Genomic DNA, 20,245 nt, shown 5'->3' on the forward strand with positions numbered 1-20,245 from the left:
TTACTCTTAGTAAAGCATATTGACTAAAAAGTAAAAGAACATTTGGAGAAGTTCCACAATGTTCGTCTTTATCTGTGTAGTACAGCTTTTTTATACTCTACTAGCAATAAATATCAAATAATTTAATTTCTATAATTACAGGACTGGTATTATGATGAACAAGACATGCTAGAAATGGATGCATATGATGAACCAGATCCTGATTCTGATCTGGATTACGAAGAAACTTATAGCAAAAGAAGCAAGAGAAGAAAAGGTGTTGGAAGGGTAATTACTTTACCATTTTTTGTTTAATGTTGTTTTTGATGGTCCCAAATCCAGCTCCAGTCTTAGCATGTATGGCACCTCTAGACAATTTTTAGATAGCGCCCCTTGTAAAGTTGTTGTTAAGATTTGAAAAAAGTATTAATTAATTTATTAAACTATCTATACCCATACAAATTTAATCATTGGGTTCTGCTATCTTTAGTATGGGTATGCAGCACATACTTTTTCATTTTGGCAACATTTTCAATAATTTTATAATACCTTAAACGTTAAACATTAAAAATTTAAAGGTAGTGGCAAGTCAATATAGCGTATCTATATATAACCAACCATACACCCGAACATTGATATTTAGACCCGCTCACTTGTTTGCAATTGTTTGGCTGCAGCTCATATACGTCAAATAAGCTATTTTTAATTAAAGACTGATTAAACGAAAACATCATAAATAGGCCTAACCTCGTGACCCCGGACACCGCCCGACTTGACTTCATAAAGGCCGATAGTGCCTAAGTCATTTAAGTTACTAATAAAATTTAATACTGTGTTTTGTATTGTGTTTTATAGGGTCGTGGTGGTACAGATTCTCCAAATACACCAGGAAGGAGAAAAGGAAGTGGTCGTGGAAGAAAAAAAGGGACACATAATTTTGAACCAGTTGGAGATCCAGACAAACCTTTCTCTTGCGAACGTGAGTATTAAGAAGCGTATTTTTAGTTTGACTAACTCTCTTTCAGTATATTTAATAAAAACGAAAATTTTAGACAATTGAACAAAACTTTTAGTTTTATTAGTATCAAATATCTTCAAAAATGGCAATTTTGGGTTTTTGTAATTCTCAGTTTTCTACTTTTCTTTTTACAATCGGAACAAACTTTTTCTTGAGTTTAAAAAAGTCTGTTATGGCTTATAGAAAGGCAGAGCTTCTGAATGGCTTATGCAGTTCATTAGAGATAGTATAAAATTACGGTGTCCAATTTTGGTTTATTACAAAATATGTAAGATAAAAATTTTCTGTTTTACTTAAAGATATTGGAATAATGCTGAAATTTTTAAATAAGAAGCCTAACAAATGTACACCACATTACATAATTTATCAGTACTCTTTTCATTTACTAGTTCATTTCAACGTATTAACTGTTAATGAAGAAAACATAAGGATAGCCAGAAGAACTTATAATAATTTAATAAGATTTAATTAATTTACATTGCAACAAAACTAATTTACTAAAATCCGAGTGTACTGCTACTATTTTCTTATAATATTAGAATTAATAGCTTGAGCATGTAATTTATAAGTTAACCCTGTTCATTTCTATAAAATTTCTAGTGATCATGGTATGGTGCTAACGCTTGATGCTTAGGAAGGCTTATTATTATTGTTTAGGCAGGGACTCGAACCGAAACTAACCTTTCTTGTCCATAATAATATTATCTCTTCAACTTTTCAGGGTTTCTTTCTCTCCTTGTAACTCTCGCACAAGTTCGGTTCGGGTTCACATACTGGCACATTGGTTTTCTGACGTTTTCAGACCACAACTAACCGATAAATAAAAAAGAGCGCATCATTCATGAATTAAAATCATCATTAATTATGACTTATCATAATTTTACTTACATCACTAGTTTATGTATGGCCTTCTTCATTAAAAAATAAAAGCATCAAAAAAGAAATGAAGAATCGGTTCAAGTCCCACATCTTGCCAAGCGTTGACTTCGTGATCACTAAAAAAGACAAAAGCAATTCGGCTCTATTTTTGGAATATTTCAGTTTGTGGTGCGCGATACAAGACAAGACCGGGACTGACGTACCACTACAGCCATTCGCACAAAGAGGGCGCTAGTGACGAAAATTCTCATGATGCTGCCCCAACTCCGTCAGTCGCGGCTGGTGCGGCCGCCAATAACATCCCACCCGCCTCCGGCATAGGCGGGGCTGCGGTGACTGGCGGAAGCCCCGCAATGAGCGGTGCTAGTAACGTGGCGGGGGATAACGCGAACAACGACGCGCAAGGAGCCAACCCAGGACACGTTTATCAAGATAGCTATGTTTCTTTCTTGAACCAGCCAACCGCCGGTACTGCCTTATTCTTTTACTTTTTCTTCTGTATGATGGTTTGTGCATGCATGTGTAGAGGAGTGACAAGCAAAAGTATCTGTAGAACATTTTATTACTTATAATACAACAAATCGAACTTATTCTGTCCGATTCAGTTTATAATGTTTAGGTCGAGGAGTTGGTCTTTTTATGGTAGTTACAATTTTAACTATTAATAACTTGACCCACGTTTATGATTGGCATGAGTGAAGGCATTGATTACTTCGACTATATTTGTATAATTCTTATTACAATATTTAATATTGGTTGTTTTGATTATTAGTTTGAATATAAGAATTTTAACGTAATGTAATGCAACATACAAAGTACAATTAATAAATTGGAATATATGAATTAAATAACATAAGCATATCGTATAATATTACTTGTGGATGCATTAAAATAATTCAGTTCACTAATATTTACTTTGATCTACAGGTAATTCCGCACGTCGTCGACCTGGTGTAAATCTACCTTCGCAACAGTCGTCCCCTCAGTCTCAAGCACCTCCCAATTTACCTCCAAACTTACCTAATCAACAACCGACTTCAGCCGGTGACGATCCACCTATGCCAGTACTTGTACCCGAAAAAACTATTGATCCGCCACTGCAATCATCTGCTGTCCCGTCCACCGCGACAGCGCCTGCTACTCCGTCCTCTGGTGCACTTCCTACCAGTAATGTGGAGCCATCCAAAGATAAAGCCACACCTAGTCCTTACTGCGACTTTTGTCTTGGTGACGCACGGGAGAACAAGAAAACAGGCGGTTCAGAAGAACTCGTGTCGTGCTCCGACTGTGGCCGATCAGGTAAGAACATTAAAGTGGTCGATGACGAGAAACTTTTCAATTCTAATAATAAGAGAAGTCGTAAAAAAAAATGATGTTGAGCTGTAACGTAGATAATCGAGCCAAATCTAATTAAAAAAATAATAATAATAATAATAGGGACATTTAAATGCTTGCACTTTAATAATATAAGCAATAGGTTTATGTTTTTCCATTGCGAAGTATCTGGGACCGAATTGAAAATAAAAATTTGTAGCTTAAACCATAATAAGGGAGAAATACCAAAACTTTTAATTCTTTTAAAAATTTAATAGGGTAATGTACATTACTTTAGTATGCTTTAGATACTCTAAAGTGCGTATCTGATGGATAATTTTTAGTAAATGGTTTTCTAGATTATTTTCAATCGAAATGTCCACATGTAATGTCGTTAGTACAAATAAGGGTTTTCTACTTGGTTAGGTTATTATAATAACTATTTCCGTTTTATTGCAATGCGTACAATAGAATTTCTCTTAATATCCTATCGAGATGAATCCACAAAATGAAAACATCTTTTTAATCATAATAAAAATGGAAGCATCATTTAAAAACGCTTTATAACTTATGTGTTATTTAATTTATATAGGTCAATGTCAACCCATTGGAAAAATATTTTCCCGGTTTGTTCTTATAATTAGTAAAAAGATCCGTTCCTGCAATAAGTCTTTTTATAAAACGGTGTCTATAAACGTTAACAATCGTTACAATGTTATTTTAAGAACTTTGTTGAAGTAAAATTTAATTACTATAAAACTTGATGAATCTCAAAATCGTTAATTTATTTAATACAAAAAAAAAATGAAAAGTTAATTCAAATAAAGCAGTGCGCTCATATGATATTAATCATTAACGAATCGATTACAAATAAATTAGAAGACTGAACAATGGTTGATTCCAAAAAGTGTGTCTAGTAAAATTGGCGCGTCGTTCATATATACAACAATAATTTTATTGTTAAAGTCAGAAACGTTTGTTAGTGAAAGACTGAAACTAATAACAATTAGTCCACATTCTAACGAGTTTCAAATTTAATTACAAGAATGTCATTTTGTATATAGTTAAATACATACATAGTGTAATCGTATAATTTAAGTAGACTGGAAATGCTTTAATTTGTTTATGTTTTGTTGAGCTTTTCGATTTTTTAATTGTTTTTCTGTTAAAATTATTTGCTTCGTTATTAATTTATCATCTGCTCATTAGAAGTGATTTTGTTTTTGAAAATTTAGATCTTATAGATATTGTAAATACGTTTCTGAATTATTATTTTGAACTCGAAGGATATTTTTTTTTATTGTTTCGTAATTAGGTTTTCGTGCAGGTGAATTTACTTACTGCCTCTAAGCTAATAAATCAATTTCCCGTGTCTTCCAAAATGGTGAAAATTCTTTTTTGTTTTCTTTTAAAGTCTGACTTATTCAACCAAATGAAATATTTATTTAATTGTTTTTAAAGTAATGTTTGTGGGTACATTATTTTGTAATTATAGCTTTTCCGAACAAGTAAGATTTTGAATGTTTTTTACTTATCCTTTTAGTTTTATGCTATTTATAGAAAATAGTAAGTGGCGTATTCTTTGGAAAAGGACGGTAAAAACCATTCAGAACTTCCCCTTTAGTAATTGCTAAGTTGTAAGAACAGTCATTTTCCAAGGTTAATCAAAATGTAATTTTTAACAGTGCAATAAATAATTAAATATTGTCAATCTAGTTTTATTTCGAGTGCTGAGGTATAGTGGCACTTCATTTTATGTGAATTTTTTTAACTAACAATTTCACACTTTCTAAATAATTTTCAAGAAAATTTACATAACTTGGAAAGTCACTGTTCTTCGGCACAATGCATTACATTCGTATCAACATCAAGAAAATACAAAATAGTTCAACCAAAAGGAAAAATATAAAAGCAAACGATGCACATGTAATTTTAAAATAATAGTGAAAATTGAATCCACAATAGGAAGCGAATGTTAACCTTTTTTATGGGCAATAAAAGTCTTTTGCTCCTCGTTTTTAGAAGATTATCAATTTTCAGGGCATCCATCGTGCCTCCAGTTTACACCCAACATGATCATATCCGTGAAAAAATATCGCTGGCAATGTATCGAATGTAAATGTTGTTCAGTTTGTGGGACTTCTGACAACGATGTAAGATATCAATTAGTATTTAAACTAATATTGTATAATTTGGTTTTTTAAACTAGATGAAAGATACGATCGATAACTAATGAGTAAAATGCTGCATTTTATAAATTTACATAACATAATAGATAACGAAAATTTAATTTCGTAGATTTCGAGTTTAAAAAATCATTTTCACACTATTAGTATAAGTTAAGGTATTAAGATTAGTTCATTAATAACGGTGGACAATTTTTAGGATCAACTCTTATTTTGTGACGACTGTGATCGTGGTTATCACATGTATTGCTTAAGTCCACCCCTGACTACACCTCCAGAAGGCTCTTGGTCTTGTCACTTGTGTATCGAACATTTTCATAAATAACTCGCTCTTTCGTCTACAAGAGTGTGCTTTTCTTTTTGATTTAATATTAAAATTTTAGGTTTGTGGTTTAGATTTTGATGAGTTAAAAGCAGATTTTATTTTTGCATATAACGTAACGTGTACTTACGAGTTTGTGTAACTTGGATGAGTAATTTTAAGTTCTTTTTTAACTTGTACTTAATTCGTTTTAGTCCATTTTGCAAAAAATTTTGTTGATAAGCTACCTCAGCCGTGTTTTCTATTTACTTACTTCTTTATTATAATATAATAACTTTTTGATAATTAGAATACACTTTACCCATAAAATGAGATGGATGGCAGCGGTGACGTTCTTTTTTATATTATTACTTTAACAGTAAGTACTAAAGTGGTAATGATGTAGTTAGTTTTAATAATAATTAGAATAAAATAAAATCAGTCGATAATATGAGTTTGTTGTGAGAAATGTAAACACAAATACATCAATTAGCTGAGTAACATGCAGTTCACTGACCCGTCTATATTCGCGGGTTTATATTGGCAAAAAGGGGTGTTGACATATCGGTGCGGTACACAGAGCTCCTCGTGCGGTCCAGTTCCAATATTATGGATACTACAATGCGCTCGACTAAAGACGCAAAGAAATCATTTTCACTCACGCAGAACGGCCGACAAAAGGTGATATTGCATAAGCATAATGTGTCATATTTGTACATATAGATACATTACATTTTTATATTAATACACTGTAGTAATTAGACCACAAAAATACATGAATATCTAATTTTTTCCAAATCCCAATTCGTTTAACAAAAACTAAATGACGTAAATAATGGAAATTTTTAATTAAGATAGTAATTCGCACATTACTCTTAGTAAAGCATATTGACTAAAAAGTAAAAGNTCATTTTGATAACATAAAAAATGGTAAAAGGTAAAACTTTGGTAAAGCTATTATCTATGGTTAAAACCTATACACATAGCAATTTTCTGTGGTATACACTTTAATAAAACTAAAAGTCTATTTTTTATTGATGCGCTTAGCTTTTCGCAATAGTTTGATCTTAATTTTGAATAAATTAAGAATGTTTAAAAAAATAAAAAGCTTTTTTTATAGATTTTAAAGGGCCTTTAAAATTTTGGACAATTTTATTTTGGTTTATCTAACGTGTGATATACCTTAACCACTCGCTTCGCACATGCGTAATGGAAATTAATCTGTAAAACGATACTATGAAATTAATTTATCTATGGTGGAAATGGTTTTGAGGGTCTCAAGGAATGCCGTTTTAAAAGAAACTGATGGAATCATGATGAAAAAGTATAACAAAAGCTGAATGTGATATGCGTGATGTGTTAAATAAAAAGTGATAATCGTGATAATTTATTCATTTTGCAAACCGAAGATGTAGTGTGGAGTTTTTAGTACTGCAGCTATTCTTTAAAGCAGGAGGGAAAAATGTTAAAAGAAGAAGTAAAAATGGCAGATTCACTTCCAACATTAAATTTAAGTAATCTGGAAAAAATAGAAAGGTAGGAATATATTATTTAATTTTACATCTCTTGTAAGCAGTACTGGCATAAATAAATAATAGTAAGAAGAAAAGAGGTAATATAAACGATAATGATGTTTTAGTTTCCTCAATGATCCTGCTTATAAAGAAATGATTGAAAATTCAGCAAATTATAACACTAGGCTGTGTATTGAACGGCGATTGCGTCTACCGTTTTTGGATAACCAAACTGGAGTAGCTCAGAATCATTCCAATTTATACTTGCCAAAGAGACAAAGGATGCCTGGATTAAATCCTGGTCAAATATACACTTATCCCAGGCCAAGATGGCGTAAAAAACGACGTCAGTATTTATTAATGAACTCTAGAAGTTTTGCTAGAACAGCTGATGCATTATTAGAAGAAAGTGACTTACACAGTATTTCACAAATGGAAAATCCTTCTTTGCAAGACACTGATAGTAAAGATAGTCAGTTACTTAAAGATGAAGTTTCAAAGGTGTGTATTTTATAAAACAATGTCAAGAGTGTGGAACATTTTAGCACCATAAAAATTAAAATAAATTAAGATATATTCTAGTAAAAAAAACAACTTAAATAACCATTTAGTTTATGAAAAAGTGCAAAAACATTAAAACAATTAGCCTATTACGTGAATAATAGTATTCATGTATTTTTGATAAAAAAACTACAGTTAGTCTCAAAGGACATGACTGTGTTATCTTTCTTACCATAACCTTTGGTTAAAGTTCAGTTAGATTAAAGTTACAATAAGAAAAGAAAACACAAAATGTATTTTTTTAGTTATATTGAAGTAGGTCAGAATATTATTTGGCTGTTGCTATGCAAGCTGCAATATGTCGTATTTTCCCTAAAGCTAAAACATACTATGCCCCAACTATTTAATAATTATTTTTGACTTTGTTTAATCGTTTTACTGGACGTTGTATGGGTGCTTTTGTGCACCTTGCAGCTGAAGACCAAGGGAGATTTAATTTTTATGTTTGAAATGGTTCTATTTAATATCTGTATCTGTGTAGTACAGCTTTTTTATACTCTACTAGCAATAAATATCAAATAATTTAATTTCTATAATTACAGGACTGGTATTATGATGAACAAGACATGCTAGAAATGGATGCATATGATGAACCAGATCCTGATTCTGATCTGGATTACGAAGAAACTTATAGCAAAAGAAGCAAGAGAAGAAAAGGTGTTGGAAGGGTAATTACTTTACCATTTTTTGTTTAATGTTGTTTTTGATGGTCCCAAATCCAGCTCCAGTCTTAGCATGTATGGCACCTCTAGACAATTTTTAGATAGCGCCCCTTGTAAAGTTGTTGTTAAGATTTGAAAAAAGTATTAATTAATTTATTAAACTATCTATACCCATACAAATTTAATCATTGGGTTCTGCTATCTTTAGTATGGGTATGCAGCACATACTTTTTCATTTTGGCAACATTTTCAATAATTTTATAATACCTTAAACGTTAAACATTAAAAATTTAAAGGTAGTGGCAAGTCAATATAGCGTATCTATATATAACCAACCATACACCCGAACATTGATATTTAGACCCGCTCACTTGTTTGCAATTGTTTGGCTGCAGCTCATATACGTCAAATAAGCTATTTTTAATTAAAGACTGATTAAACGAAAACATCATAAATAGGCCTAACCTCGTGACCCCGGACACCGCCCGACTTGACTTCATAAAGGCCGATAGTGCCTAAGTCATTTAAGTTACTAATAAAATTTAATACTGTGTTTTGTATTGTGTTTTATAGGGTCGTGGTGGTACAGATTCTCCAAATACACCAGGAAGGAGAAAAGGAAGTGGTCGTGGAAGAAAAAAAGGGACACATAATTTTGAACCAGTTGGAGATCCAGACAAACCTTTCTCTTGCGAACGTGAGTATTAAGAAGCGTATTTTTAGTTTGACTAACTCTCTTTCAGTATATTTAATAAAAACGAAAATTTTAGACAATTGAACAAAACTTTTAGTTTTATTAGTATCAAATATCTTCAAAAATGGCAATTTTGGGTTTTTGTAATTCTCAGTTTTCTACTTTTCTTTTTACAATCGGAACAAACTTTTTCTTGAGTTTAAAAAAGTCTGTTATGGCTTATAGAAAGGCAGAGCTTCTGAATGGCTTATGCAGTTCATTAGAGATAGTATAAAATTACGGTGTCCAATTTTGGTTTATTACAAAATATGTAAGATAAAAATTTTCTGTTTTACTTAAAGATATTGGAATAATGCTGAAATTTTTAAATAAGAAGCCTAACAAATGTACACCACATTACATAATTTATCAGTACTCTTTTCATTTACTAGTTCATTTCAACGTATTAACTGTTAATGAAGAAAACATAAGGATAGCCAGAAGAACTTATAATAATTTAATAAGATTTAATTAATTTACATTGCAACAAAACTAATTTACTAAAATCCGAGTGTACTGCTACTATTTTCTTATAATATTAGAATTAATAGCTTGAGCATGTAATTTATAAGTTAACCCTGTTCATTTCTATAAAATTTCTAGTGATCATGGTATGGTGCTAACGCTTGATGCTTAGGAAGGCTTATTATTATTGTTTAGGCAGGGACTCGAACCGAAACTAACCTTTCTTGTCCATAATAATATTATCTCTTCAACTTTTCAGGGTTTCTTTCTCTCCTTGTAACTCTCGCACAAGTTCGGTTCGGGTTCACATACTGGCACATTGGTTTTCTGACGTTTTCAGACCACAACTAACCGATAAATAAAAAAGAGCGCATCATTCATGAATTAAAATCATCATTAATTATGACTTATCATAATTTTACTTACATCACTAGTTTATGTATGGCCTTCTTCATTAAAAAATAAAAGCATCAAAAAAGAAATGAAGAATCGGTTCAAGTCCCACATCTTGCCAAGCGTTGACTTCGTGATCACTAAAAAAGACAAAAGCAATTCGGCTCTATTTTTGGAATATTTCAGTTTGTGGTGCGCGATACAAGACAAGACCGGGACTGACGTACCACTACAGCCATTCGCACAAAGAGGGCGCTAGTGACGAAAATTCTCATGATGCTGCCCCAACTCCGTCAGTCGCGGCTGGTGCGGCCGCCAATAACATCCCACCCGCCTCCGGCATAGGCGGGGCTGCGGTGACTGGCGGAAGCCCCGCAATGAGCGGTGCTAGTAACGTGGCGGGGGATAACGCGAACAACGACGCGCAAGGAGCCAACCCAGGACACGTTTATCAAGATAGCTATGTTTCTTTCTTGAACCAGCCAACCGCCGGTACTGCCTTATTCTTTTACTTTTTCTTCTGTATGATGGTTTGTGCATGCATGTGTAGAGGAGTGACAAGCAAAAGTATCTGTAGAACATTTTATTACTTATAATACAACAAATCGAACTTATTCTGTCCGATTCAGTTTATAATGTTTAGGTCGAGGAGTTGGTCTTTTTATGGTAGTTACAATTTTAACTATTAATAACTTGACCCACGTTTATGATTGGCATGAGTGAAGGCATTGATTACTTCGACTATATTTGTATAATTCTTATTACAATATTTAATATTGGTTGTTTTGATTATTAGTTTGAATATAAGAATTTTAACGTAATGTAATGCAACATACAAAGTACAATTAATAAATTGGAATATATGAATTAAATAACATAAGCATATCGTATAATATTACTTGTGGATGCATTAAAATAATTCAGTTCACTAATATTTACTTTGATCTACAGGTAATTCCGCACGTCGTCGACCTGGTGTAAATCTACCTTCGCAACAGTCGTCCCCTCAGTCTCAAGCACCTCCCAATTTACCTCCAAACTTACCTAATCAACAACCGACTTCAGCCGGTGACGATCCACCTATGCCAGTACTTGTACCCGAAAAAACTATTGATCCGCCACTGCAATCATCTGCTGTCCCGTCCACCGCGACAGCGCCTGCTACTCCGTCCTCTGGTGCACTTCCTACCAGTAATGTGGAGCCATCCAAAGATAAAGCCACACCTAGTCCTTACTGCGACTTTTGTCTTGGTGACGCACGGGAGAACAAGAAAACAGGCGGTTCAGAAGAACTCGTGTCGTGCTCCGACTGTGGCCGATCAGGTAAGAACATTAAAGTGGTCGATGACGAGAAACTTTTCAATTCTAATAATAAGAGAAGTCGTAAAAAAAAATGATGTTGAGCTGTAACGTAGATAATCGAGCCAAATCTAATTAAAAAAATAATAATAATAATAATAGGGACATTTAAATGCTTGCACTTTAATAATATAAGCAATAGGTTTATGTTTTTCCATTGCGAAGTATCTGGGACCGAATTGAAAATAAAAATTTGTAGCTTAAACCATAATAAGGGAGAAATACCAAAACTTTTAATTCTTTTAAAAATTTAATAGGGTAATGTACATTACTTTAGTATGCTTTAGATACTCTAAAGTGCGTATCTGATGGATAATTTTTAGTAAATGGTTTTCTAGATTATTTTCAATCGAAATGTCCACATGTAATGTCGTTAGTACAAATAAGGGTTTTCTACTTGGTTAGGTTATTATAATAACTATTTCCGTTTTATTGCAATGCGTACAATAGAATTTCTCTTAATATCCTATCGAGATGAATCCACAAAATGAAAACATCTTTTTAATCATAATAAAAATGGAAGCATCATTTAAAAACGCTTTATAACTTATGTGTTATTTAATTTATATAGGTCAATGTCAACCCATTGGAAAAATATTTTCCCGGTTTGTTCTTATAATTAGTAAAAAGATCCGTTCCTGCAATAAGTCTTTTTATAAAACGGTGTCTATAAACGTTAACAATCGTTACAATGTTATTTTAAGAACTTTGTTGAAGTAAAATTTAATTACTATAAAACTTGATGAATCTCAAAATCGTTAATTTATTTAATACAAAAAAAAAATGAAAAGTTAATTCAAATAAAGCAGTGCGCTCATATGATATTAATCATTAACGAATCGATTACAAATAAATTAGAAGACTGAACAATGGTTGATTCCAAAAAGTGTGTCTAGTAAAATTGGCGCGTCGTTCATATATACAACAATAATTTTATTGTTAAAGTCAGAAACGTTTGTTAGTGAAAGACTGAAACTAATAACAATTAGTCCACATTCTAACGAGTTTCAAATTTAATTACAAGAATGTCATTTTGTATATAGTTAAATACATACATAGTGTAATCGTATAATTTAAGTAGACTGGAAATGCTTTAATTTGTTTATGTTTTGTTGAGCTTTTCGATTTTTTAATTGTTTTTCTGTTAAAATTATTTGCTTCGTTATTAATTTATCATCTGCTCATTAGAAGTGATTTTGTTTTTGAAAATTTAGATCTTATAGATATTGTAAATACGTTTCTGAATTATTATTTTGAACTCGAAGGATATTTTTTTTTATTGTTTCGTAATTAGGTTTTCGTGCAGGTGAATTTACTTACTGCCTCTAAGCTAATAAATCAATTTCCCGTGTCTTCCAAAATGGTGAAAATTCTTTTTTGTTTTCTTTTAAAGTCTGACTTATTCAACCAAATGAAATATTTATTTAATTGTTTTTAAAGTAATGTTTGTGGGTACATTATTTTGTAATTATAGCTTTTCCGAACAAGTAAGATTTTGAATGTTTTTTACTTATCCTTTTAGTTTTATGCTATTTATAGAAAATAGTAAGTGGCGTATTCTTTGGAAAAGGACGGTAAAAACCATTCAGAACTTCCCCTTTAGTAATTGCTAAGTTGTAAGAACAGTCATTTTCCAAGGTTAATCAAAATGTAATTTTTAACAGTGCAATAAATAATTAAATATTGTCAATCTAGTTTTATTTCGAGTGCTGAGGTATAGTGGCACTTCATTTTATGTGAATTTTTTTAACTAACAATTTCACACTTTCTAAATAATTTTCAAGAAAATTTACATAACTTGGAAAGTCACTGTTCTTCGGCACAATGCATTACATTCGTATCAACATCAAGAAAATACAAAATAGTTCAACCAAAAGGAAAAATATAAAAGCAAACGATGCACATGTAATTTTAAAATAATAGTGAAAATTGAATCCACAATAGGAAGCGAATGTTAACCTTTTTTATGGGCAATAAAAGTCTTTTGCTCCTCGTTTTTAGAAGATTATCAATTTTCAGGGCATCCATCGTGCCTCCAGTTTACACCCAACATGATCATATCCGTGAAAAAATATCGCTGGCAATGTATCGAATGTAAATGTTGTTCAGTTTGTGGGACTTCTGACAACGATGTAAGATATCAATTAGTATTTAAACTAATATTGTATAATTTGGTTTTTTAAACTAGATGAAAGATACGATCGATAACTAATGAGTAAAATGCTGCATTTTATAAATTTACATAACATAATAGATAACGAAAATTTAATTTCGTAGATTTCGAGTTTAAAAAATCATTTTCACACTATTAGTATAAGTTAAGGTATTAAGATTAGTTCATTAATAACGGTGGACAATTTTTAGGATCAACTCTTATTTTGTGACGACTGTGATCGTGGTTATCACATGTATTGCTTAAGTCCACCCCTGACTACACCTCCAGAAGGCTCTTGGTCTTGTCACTTGTGTATCGAACATTTTCATAAATAACTCGCTCTTTCGTCTACAAGAGTGTGCTTTTCTTTTTGATTTAATATTAAAATTTTAGGTTTGTGGTTTAGATTTTGATGAGTTAAAAGCAGATTTTATTTTTGCATATAACGTAACGTGTACTTACGAGTTTGTGTAACTTGGATGAGTAATTTTAAGTTCTTTTTTAACTTGTACTTAATTCGTTTTAGTCCATTTTGCAAAAAATTTTGTTGATAAGCTACCTCAGCCGTGTTTTCTATTTACTTACTTCTTTATTATAATATAATAACTTTTTGATAATTAGAATACACTTTACCCATAAAATGAGATGGATGGCAGCGGTGACGTTCTTTTTTATATTATTACTTTAACAGTAAGTACTAAAGTGGTAATGATGTAGTTAGTTTTAATAATAATTAGAATAAAATAAAATCAGTCGATAATATGAGTTTGTTGTGAGAAATGTAAACACAAATACATCAATTAGCTGAGTAACATGCAGTTCACTGACCCGTCTATATTCGCGGGTTTATATTGGCAAAAAGGGGTGTTGACATATCGGTGCGGTACACAGAGCTCCTCGTGCGGTCCAGTTCCAATATTATGGATACTACAATGCGCTCGACTAAAGACGCAAAGAAATCATTTTCACTCACGCAGAACGGCCGACAAAAGGTGATATTGCATAAGCATAATGTGTCATATTTGTACATATAGATACATTACATTTTTATATTAATACACTGTAGTAATTAGACCACAAAAATACATGAATATCTAATTTTTTCCAAATCCCAATTCGTTTAACAAAAACTAAATGACGTAAATAATGGAAATTTTTAATTAAGATAGTAATTCGCACATTACTCTTAGTAAAGCATATTGACTAAAAAGTAAAAGAACATTTGGAGAAGTTCCACAATGTTCGTCTTCTGTTTGCTTTCTATTTAGGAAATGTTTGATTTAAAAAAAAAAAACATTTGTTGCGCAATTTAACCATTTATTCATAAAGTATCGCAAAAAATAGTTCCATTGAATATAAAAATAATTACTTTGTTAACATACTCTCAAAACTTATATGAAAATTAAATTCATAACAGTTTTGGCGTTTTTTTACGTAAACAAAAAATAAGTTAACTTAAAAACTAATTAACAGTATAATGTTTTTAGTAACTATAATTACCTTATAAATGCAAAATTAATATACAATATGTTGCAAAAGCGAAAGGGGTTTTTATGTTTTAAGAAAATAATAATCGTTAATAATAGCCTGCAATAAACAAACAAAGATATCTCTTAATGTTACAGTATTATTTTACATATGTACACAAATTCATTCTTTTTAGAATTGAAATGCTTTCATTTTGAATATATTTTGAAAATCTACTTATGTAGTCTTGAAGTCTACATTTAGAATTGTTAACTGTTTATTTATGAATACAATAACAATGCGTATTTAATACCTTGCATTCCTATCTGAATATTTACCGGACATTTTACCTAGAGAATATCGATCACTATTATAATCGTCGAATTTTTCCTCCGTTTTGTAATGAATTTCCGGCAAATTAATTGTTTTTTGCCAGTGATGCGTCCAGTAAAGATCATCTGGATTTACATCTTTAGGTGATTTAGCATCTCTGAATACCATCACACAGTATATTAAACTACCTATTAGCGTCAGAAAGCCGAATATTAAAAACACTATACCCAGAATCCTGAAAGAAAAAAAAAAAAATATAGAACGTGATCATTAAACTATCGAATCTTAAACTCACCATACAAACAATGGTTCTATAAATTGAATGACTATCACAAATCCCAACGTTACAAGGATAATTCCTAAATTAAGTAGCAGCATTAAACAGCACATCCCCTTTATATTAGGACAAAATGGGTTTGGTGCAGCCATTGCTTCTACTGTAACCCCGGCTTTTCTAGAGTTGCGTGTCTTTACAGTGCTTGTGACTGACGGTGCCTTATCACTTCTATATGAGTAATGACTTGGGGCTCTATGAGACCTTGATGTTCGACTGTAATATAATAATTTGATTTAGAGATTTATTATTTCTAGAAATAGTGTAATAAAGAACATTAAATTCTTAATCAACAATTTATTGAAACCAGCACTCGTATCATGTATATTACAAGCTATATCGTAGATTCCAAGTATGTAGATATCTTCTAAAGGCCCTTGTAAAATATTTGAGATTCTGTAGTTGTAGTAAGGATCAGTAGATGGCGATATACTAATTTTGTTCATACTTAGATATATTGCAATCAAAAATTTCATTAAGAAAACTTCTTTTCGTGCCTTTTATCAGCCTTATATAAGTTTATCTACCCTAATCTTTTAAAGATTATACGTATAATGTTAAGACAAAACAAATTAAATAAAAAAGTAGGTTCGTGATAAAAATTATTACATAATTATAAAGAAATGCTGCTTATTCATTTTGTGTTTTTAATTTACACCTAACAAGTACATAAATGTTTGAAAAGGTTAATAGGTAAAATTTGAATGCATATGTAGTTTCTTCTACACATTTCCATTGTAAGATGATGATGTAAGAATATCGTGGGATAATTTTCAAAACAGAATCTTTGTGCCGACTTTAGAATAGAATGTTTTGCAATTTCCTGTCGGTTATTGAATTATTTTGCGACTTCTAAAAATCAGAAATTTTACTGAAATGTAAACTAGAATTTCGTGTTGTTTTGATTTTAAAAAGAAAATATTCAAATTAACTGTGTCTCTGTTTGTCGTCTCAGTTGTTATGAAATAAGTTTATTACTTAATTTCTCATTATTTTGTAGTTTTACCTAAATTCTGATGGTGATTTGTAAGCACCACTGGTAACATAAATATCTGATCCACCATCACCATAACCACTCCCTTTGCTTAAGGCAGAATGGGCCCTTGGAGGGTGATGGCTTCCATTAGCAGTCGCTAGTGGCTGCAATATTTTATAATAAAAAATTTCAATCAAATAAAAATAGGATAGGTACTTCATATTTCCCTTGCAGAATTTCTATTGGCAATTATTTACCGTAGAAGTATATTCCGACATCGTTCTCTCTGATGGAGCCCTATGTGCGCTTAAATGACTTTCTTCTTCGTCTGAATACACCATTTTTCTTGATACGTGAACGGGTGTCGGGGAATCCGTCAATCTAGGAGCCACGTAGTGATTTTTTGAAACTCTCTTAGCTATACCCATTTTTACTTTTATAATTATAGCGATGTAACTCTAAAAAAATGTATAATTACACTTATTATTCTTATTTCAAAAGTTAATAGTTAACATATTTGATTCAGTGCTAGTTTTGCGCTATAAAATTACAATACCCATTTTCACAGTAAAGTTAAATGTTATTATTGTGTTGTATTTGGTAAATTAAGGTCATCCAATGTCTTGCTTCCATTATAATTTTAATGGAGTCTAAATAGGAACTTGTTTAAAGAATTATGCACGTTAAATATTGTGTTGGTGTTTGAAATAATGGACCCAGCAAAATGATTTACAAAATTAAAGAAAAAAAATATATTAATTAATCATCAATTTAAGAAAAAACACTGTTAGGTTTAAAAAATTGTTTAAATACCTTGTACATGTTATATTGGGATTTTTGTTGCAAGATAAATAGTAATTTTTAACGCGTTAATGATCTTTTGCAATAAAACTGATAAAAATTTTACCACTCATGAAACAGTTAAGTACTTCATTATGAATTGTTATTTTATTTACCGTTGCTTGATGAGTAAAAAGCAAAGTAAACAAAGTAAAATAATTAATTAAATAACAGTTAATAACGTACACTACTTTAGATGGTATATCTACCTTTAAAATGCGCATATTACAAATATGATAAAATCATAATTTTTATAACGTTATCGTGAAACTGTTTTGTTTTTAAAAAGTTTGCTATAAAAAAATATGACGAAAATTTTATAAATATGTGGTACGTAAATAAATACGAATACCTAGAAAACCATAACAAATTGTTAAATTGTACGCCTGTTAGCAATTATACAACAGGTGTATATTAACATAAGGACCAAGCATACTATATATTAATTATTATTTTGTCCAAAGCAACTACAACGAATGCACTTACAAAATGAAAATATTGTTCTTTAACGGTGCACCTGTACCATAACTTTCCATCTGATTTCCACAAGAAAGTTGTACACCGCCCATTAAAATAACACTCTCACTTGTTGAAATACTGGCTATGGTCATCGGAATGACCGAAGCATAACTCACACGACTGACACATACAGCTAACACATACAAATTGTTATTATTATGTCGTATCGAAGTATAGCCATTAGGAAAAAATTCTTGATGTAGGCCGCGCGACGTATAAGGCAAAGTAAATTTAAGAATGAGGCACTGAAGGACAGGTAAACTAGTTACGTCAGGTCGCCAAAGAAGCGGTGGGCAGGTTGTTATACAGTTGTTACTATTGTTGCTTGAGTAGAATAAGAAAGGACGGATGGTTTAGAGAACATTATGCAAACTTCCCTTTTGTAGCTTTTTTTTTTGGTAAAGAAATTTAAATTCATTTTATTAATCGCTTTACTATAGAGCGCTAATATTAACGGAGATTTTAATGCTAGTCAAACAAGTAACCTTTGCGTACATAAGTACATTATGTCCCACAATCGTTTGTATGAGATTTCCTGATGTAAATGTTAGTATATTATTACAATGCGGTGTAATCTATTGTATCATACGTAATAGAAATTTGTAAGCAGTGTTTGCGTAGATCGCATACATCCCATATATTAAATTAAAAGTTTTAGCATTCTATGTTTATTTAAAAAGAACGCGGGATGATCGGTAGTACGGCTCACGCGTGCGTGACTGAAGGAGCTCTGTAGGAATTCATGTATTTTTGTAAAGTTTTTGCGCGAAAAAGTTCGAGCTCTTGCGAACCAGCAGTTTGTGAGTATGTACATGTGGTCGTGATGGTATCAAATGAAAGGTACATGTGCCTGTATATTAAGAAATCAAAAATATTTTGAGTAATATTATTGCTCATCGCACAATGAGGACGGCTCGGGTTCGATTACCGGAGAATGCAATATTTCCTTTTTTGCTTTGCAATGCATTTAAATTATTTGTGCATGTTAAAAAGTGAACGTTACATTATTTTAATTTTTATCAATTTTATGGAAACAGCAGAGATGTAAATGAAAAAAAAAAAACAAGTGAAAGTCTTAGTTTTTATTTGTTTTTTTAAATTAATGAACATTTGACATGGTCTTGCAGTATTCTTATTTTATTATTCTCTTGAAAATACTTGTGAGCAAACATATTGCATGTACTGTTTAGAAAACGTATTCTTTAGGTGCATTGTCTAAATATTGCACACTATTTTTTATAGGTATTTAATGTTTATTAAGTGAAATAACGGAGGGAATNTAAAAATTTAATAGGGTAATGTACATTACTTTAGTATGCTTTAGATACTCTAAAGTGCGTATCTGATGGATAATTTTTAGTAAATGGTTTTCTAGATTATTTTCAATCGAAATGTCCACATGTAATGTCGTTAGTACAAATAAGGGTTTTCTACTTGGTTAGGTTATTATAATAACTATTTCCGTTTTATTGCAATGCGTACAATAGAATTTCTCTTAATATCCTATCGAGATGAATCCACAAAATGAAAACATCTTTTTAATCATAATAAAAATGGAAGCATCATTTAAAAACGCTTTATAACTTATGTGTTATTTAATTTATATAGGTCAATGTCAACCCATTGGAAAAATATTTTCCCGGTTTGTTCTTATAATTAGTAAAAAGATCCGTTCCTGCAATAAGTCTTTTTATAAAACGGTGTCTATAAACGTTAACAATCGTTACAATGTTATTTTAAGAACTTTGTTGAAGTAAAATTTAATTACTATAAAACTTGATGAATCTCAAAATCGTTAATTTATTTAATACAAAAAAAAAATGAAAAGTTAATTCAAATAAAGCAGTGCGCTCATATGATATTAATCATTAACGAATCGATTACAAATAAATTAGAAGACTGAACAATGGTTGATTCCAAAAAGTGTGTCTAGTAAAATTGGCGCGTCGTTCATATATACAACAATAATTTTATTGTTAAAGTCAGAAACGTTTGTTAGTGAAAGACTGAAACTAATAACAATTAGTCCACATTCTAACGAGTTTCAAATTTAATTACAAGAATGTCATTTTGTATATAGTTAAATACATACATAGTGTAATCGTATAATTTAAGTAGACTGGAAATGCTTTAATTTGTTTATGTTTTGTTGAGCTTTTCGATTTTTTAATTGTTTTTCTGTTAAAATTATTTGCTTCGTTATTAATTTATCATCTGCTCATTAGAAGTGATTTTGTTTTTGAAAATTTAGATCTTA

General features: G+C 31.0%; 3 protein-coding genes across 4 annotated transcripts in view; 2 read left to right on the forward strand and 1 right to left on the reverse strand.

The window, feature by feature from the left end:
- Positions 1–6,475, forward strand: part of LOC112906599 (zinc finger protein ubi-d4 B-like) — a 7,729-nt gene extending 1,254 nt beyond the window's left edge. The window contains exons 3-8 of the mRNA XM_025981003.1: positions 134–267; positions 835–958; positions 2,039–2,344; positions 2,804–3,175; positions 5,231–5,343; positions 5,576–6,475. Of these exons, the coding sequence (XP_025836788.1) occupies positions 134–267; positions 835–958; positions 2,039–2,344; positions 2,804–3,175; positions 5,231–5,343; positions 5,576–5,701 (1,175 nt within the window). The 3' untranslated portion in view covers positions 5,702–6,475. The remainder of the gene's footprint in view (positions 1–133; positions 268–834; positions 959–2,038; positions 2,345–2,803; positions 3,176–5,230; positions 5,344–5,575) is intronic.
- A 464-nt stretch (positions 6,476–6,939) lies between these two features.
- On the forward strand, positions 6,940–14,281 carry LOC108740675 (zinc finger protein ubi-d4-like). Of its 2 annotated transcripts, XM_025981009.1 has the most exons (8): positions 6,940–7,213; positions 7,317–7,692; positions 8,295–8,420; positions 8,988–9,111; positions 10,192–10,497; positions 10,957–11,328; positions 13,384–13,496; positions 13,729–14,281. In XM_025981009.1, exons 1-8 carry the CDS (start codon positions 7,140–7,142, stop codon positions 13,852–13,854), a joined length of 1,617 nt encoding a protein of 538 aa, XP_025836794.1. In that variant the 5' UTR covers positions 6,940–7,139; the 3' UTR covers positions 13,855–14,281. The 2 variants fall into 2 exon arrangements, with proteins under 2 accessions (XP_025836794.1, XP_025836795.1); XM_025981010.1 differs by lacking the exon at positions 10,192–10,497 and having other exon boundaries at positions 6,941–7,213.
- A 434-nt stretch (positions 14,282–14,715) lies between these two features.
- On the reverse strand, positions 14,716–18,997 carry LOC108740750. The gene is made up of 5 exons (XM_018475240.2): positions 17,956–18,997; positions 16,887–17,087; positions 16,660–16,793; positions 15,615–15,869; positions 14,716–15,554 (listed from the first exon to the last, which is right to left on the reverse strand). The coding sequence occupies exons 2-5, from the start codon at positions 17,055–17,057 to the stop codon at positions 15,293–15,295; spliced, it is 822 nt and encodes a 273-aa protein (XP_018330742.1). The 5' UTR covers positions 17,058–17,087; positions 17,956–18,997; the 3' UTR covers positions 14,716–15,292.
- Positions 18,998–20,245: the final 1,248 nt, after the last annotated feature.

This window comes from Agrilus planipennis, unplaced genomic scaffold (genome assembly GCF_000699045.2).
Source record: "Agrilus planipennis isolate EAB-ADULT unplaced genomic scaffold, Apla_2.0 scaffold2, whole genome shotgun sequence".
Classification (NCBI taxonomy): Eukaryota; Metazoa; Arthropoda; class Insecta; order Coleoptera; family Buprestidae; genus Agrilus; species Agrilus planipennis.

Bases quoted from the DNA above. Each gene is read 5' to 3' on its own strand.
- LOC108740675 (XM_025981009.1), top strand. From the start codon at position 7,140: ATGTTAAAAGAAGAAGTAAAAATGGCAGATTCACTTCCAACATTAAAT. The intron at 7,214-7,316 runs GTAGGAATATAT...ATGATGTTTTAG, and splicing joins AATCTGGAAAAAATAGAAAG to TTTCCTCAATGATCCTGCTT. The intron at 7,693-8,294 runs GTGTGTATTTTA...CTATAATTACAG, and splicing joins TTAAAGATGAAGTTTCAAAG to GACTGGTATTATGATGAACA.
- LOC108740750 (XM_018475240.2), bottom strand. From the start codon at position 17,057: ATGGGTATAGCTAAGAGAGTTTCAAAAAATCACTACGTGGCTCCTAGA. The intron at 16,794-16,886 runs GTAAATAATTGC...AAAATATTGCAG, and splicing joins TGTCGGAATATACTTCTACG to CCACTAGCGACTGCTAATGG. The intron at 15,870-16,659 runs GTAAAACTACAA...ATTATATTACAG, and splicing joins AAATCACCATCAGAATTTAG to TCGAACATCAAGGTCTCATA.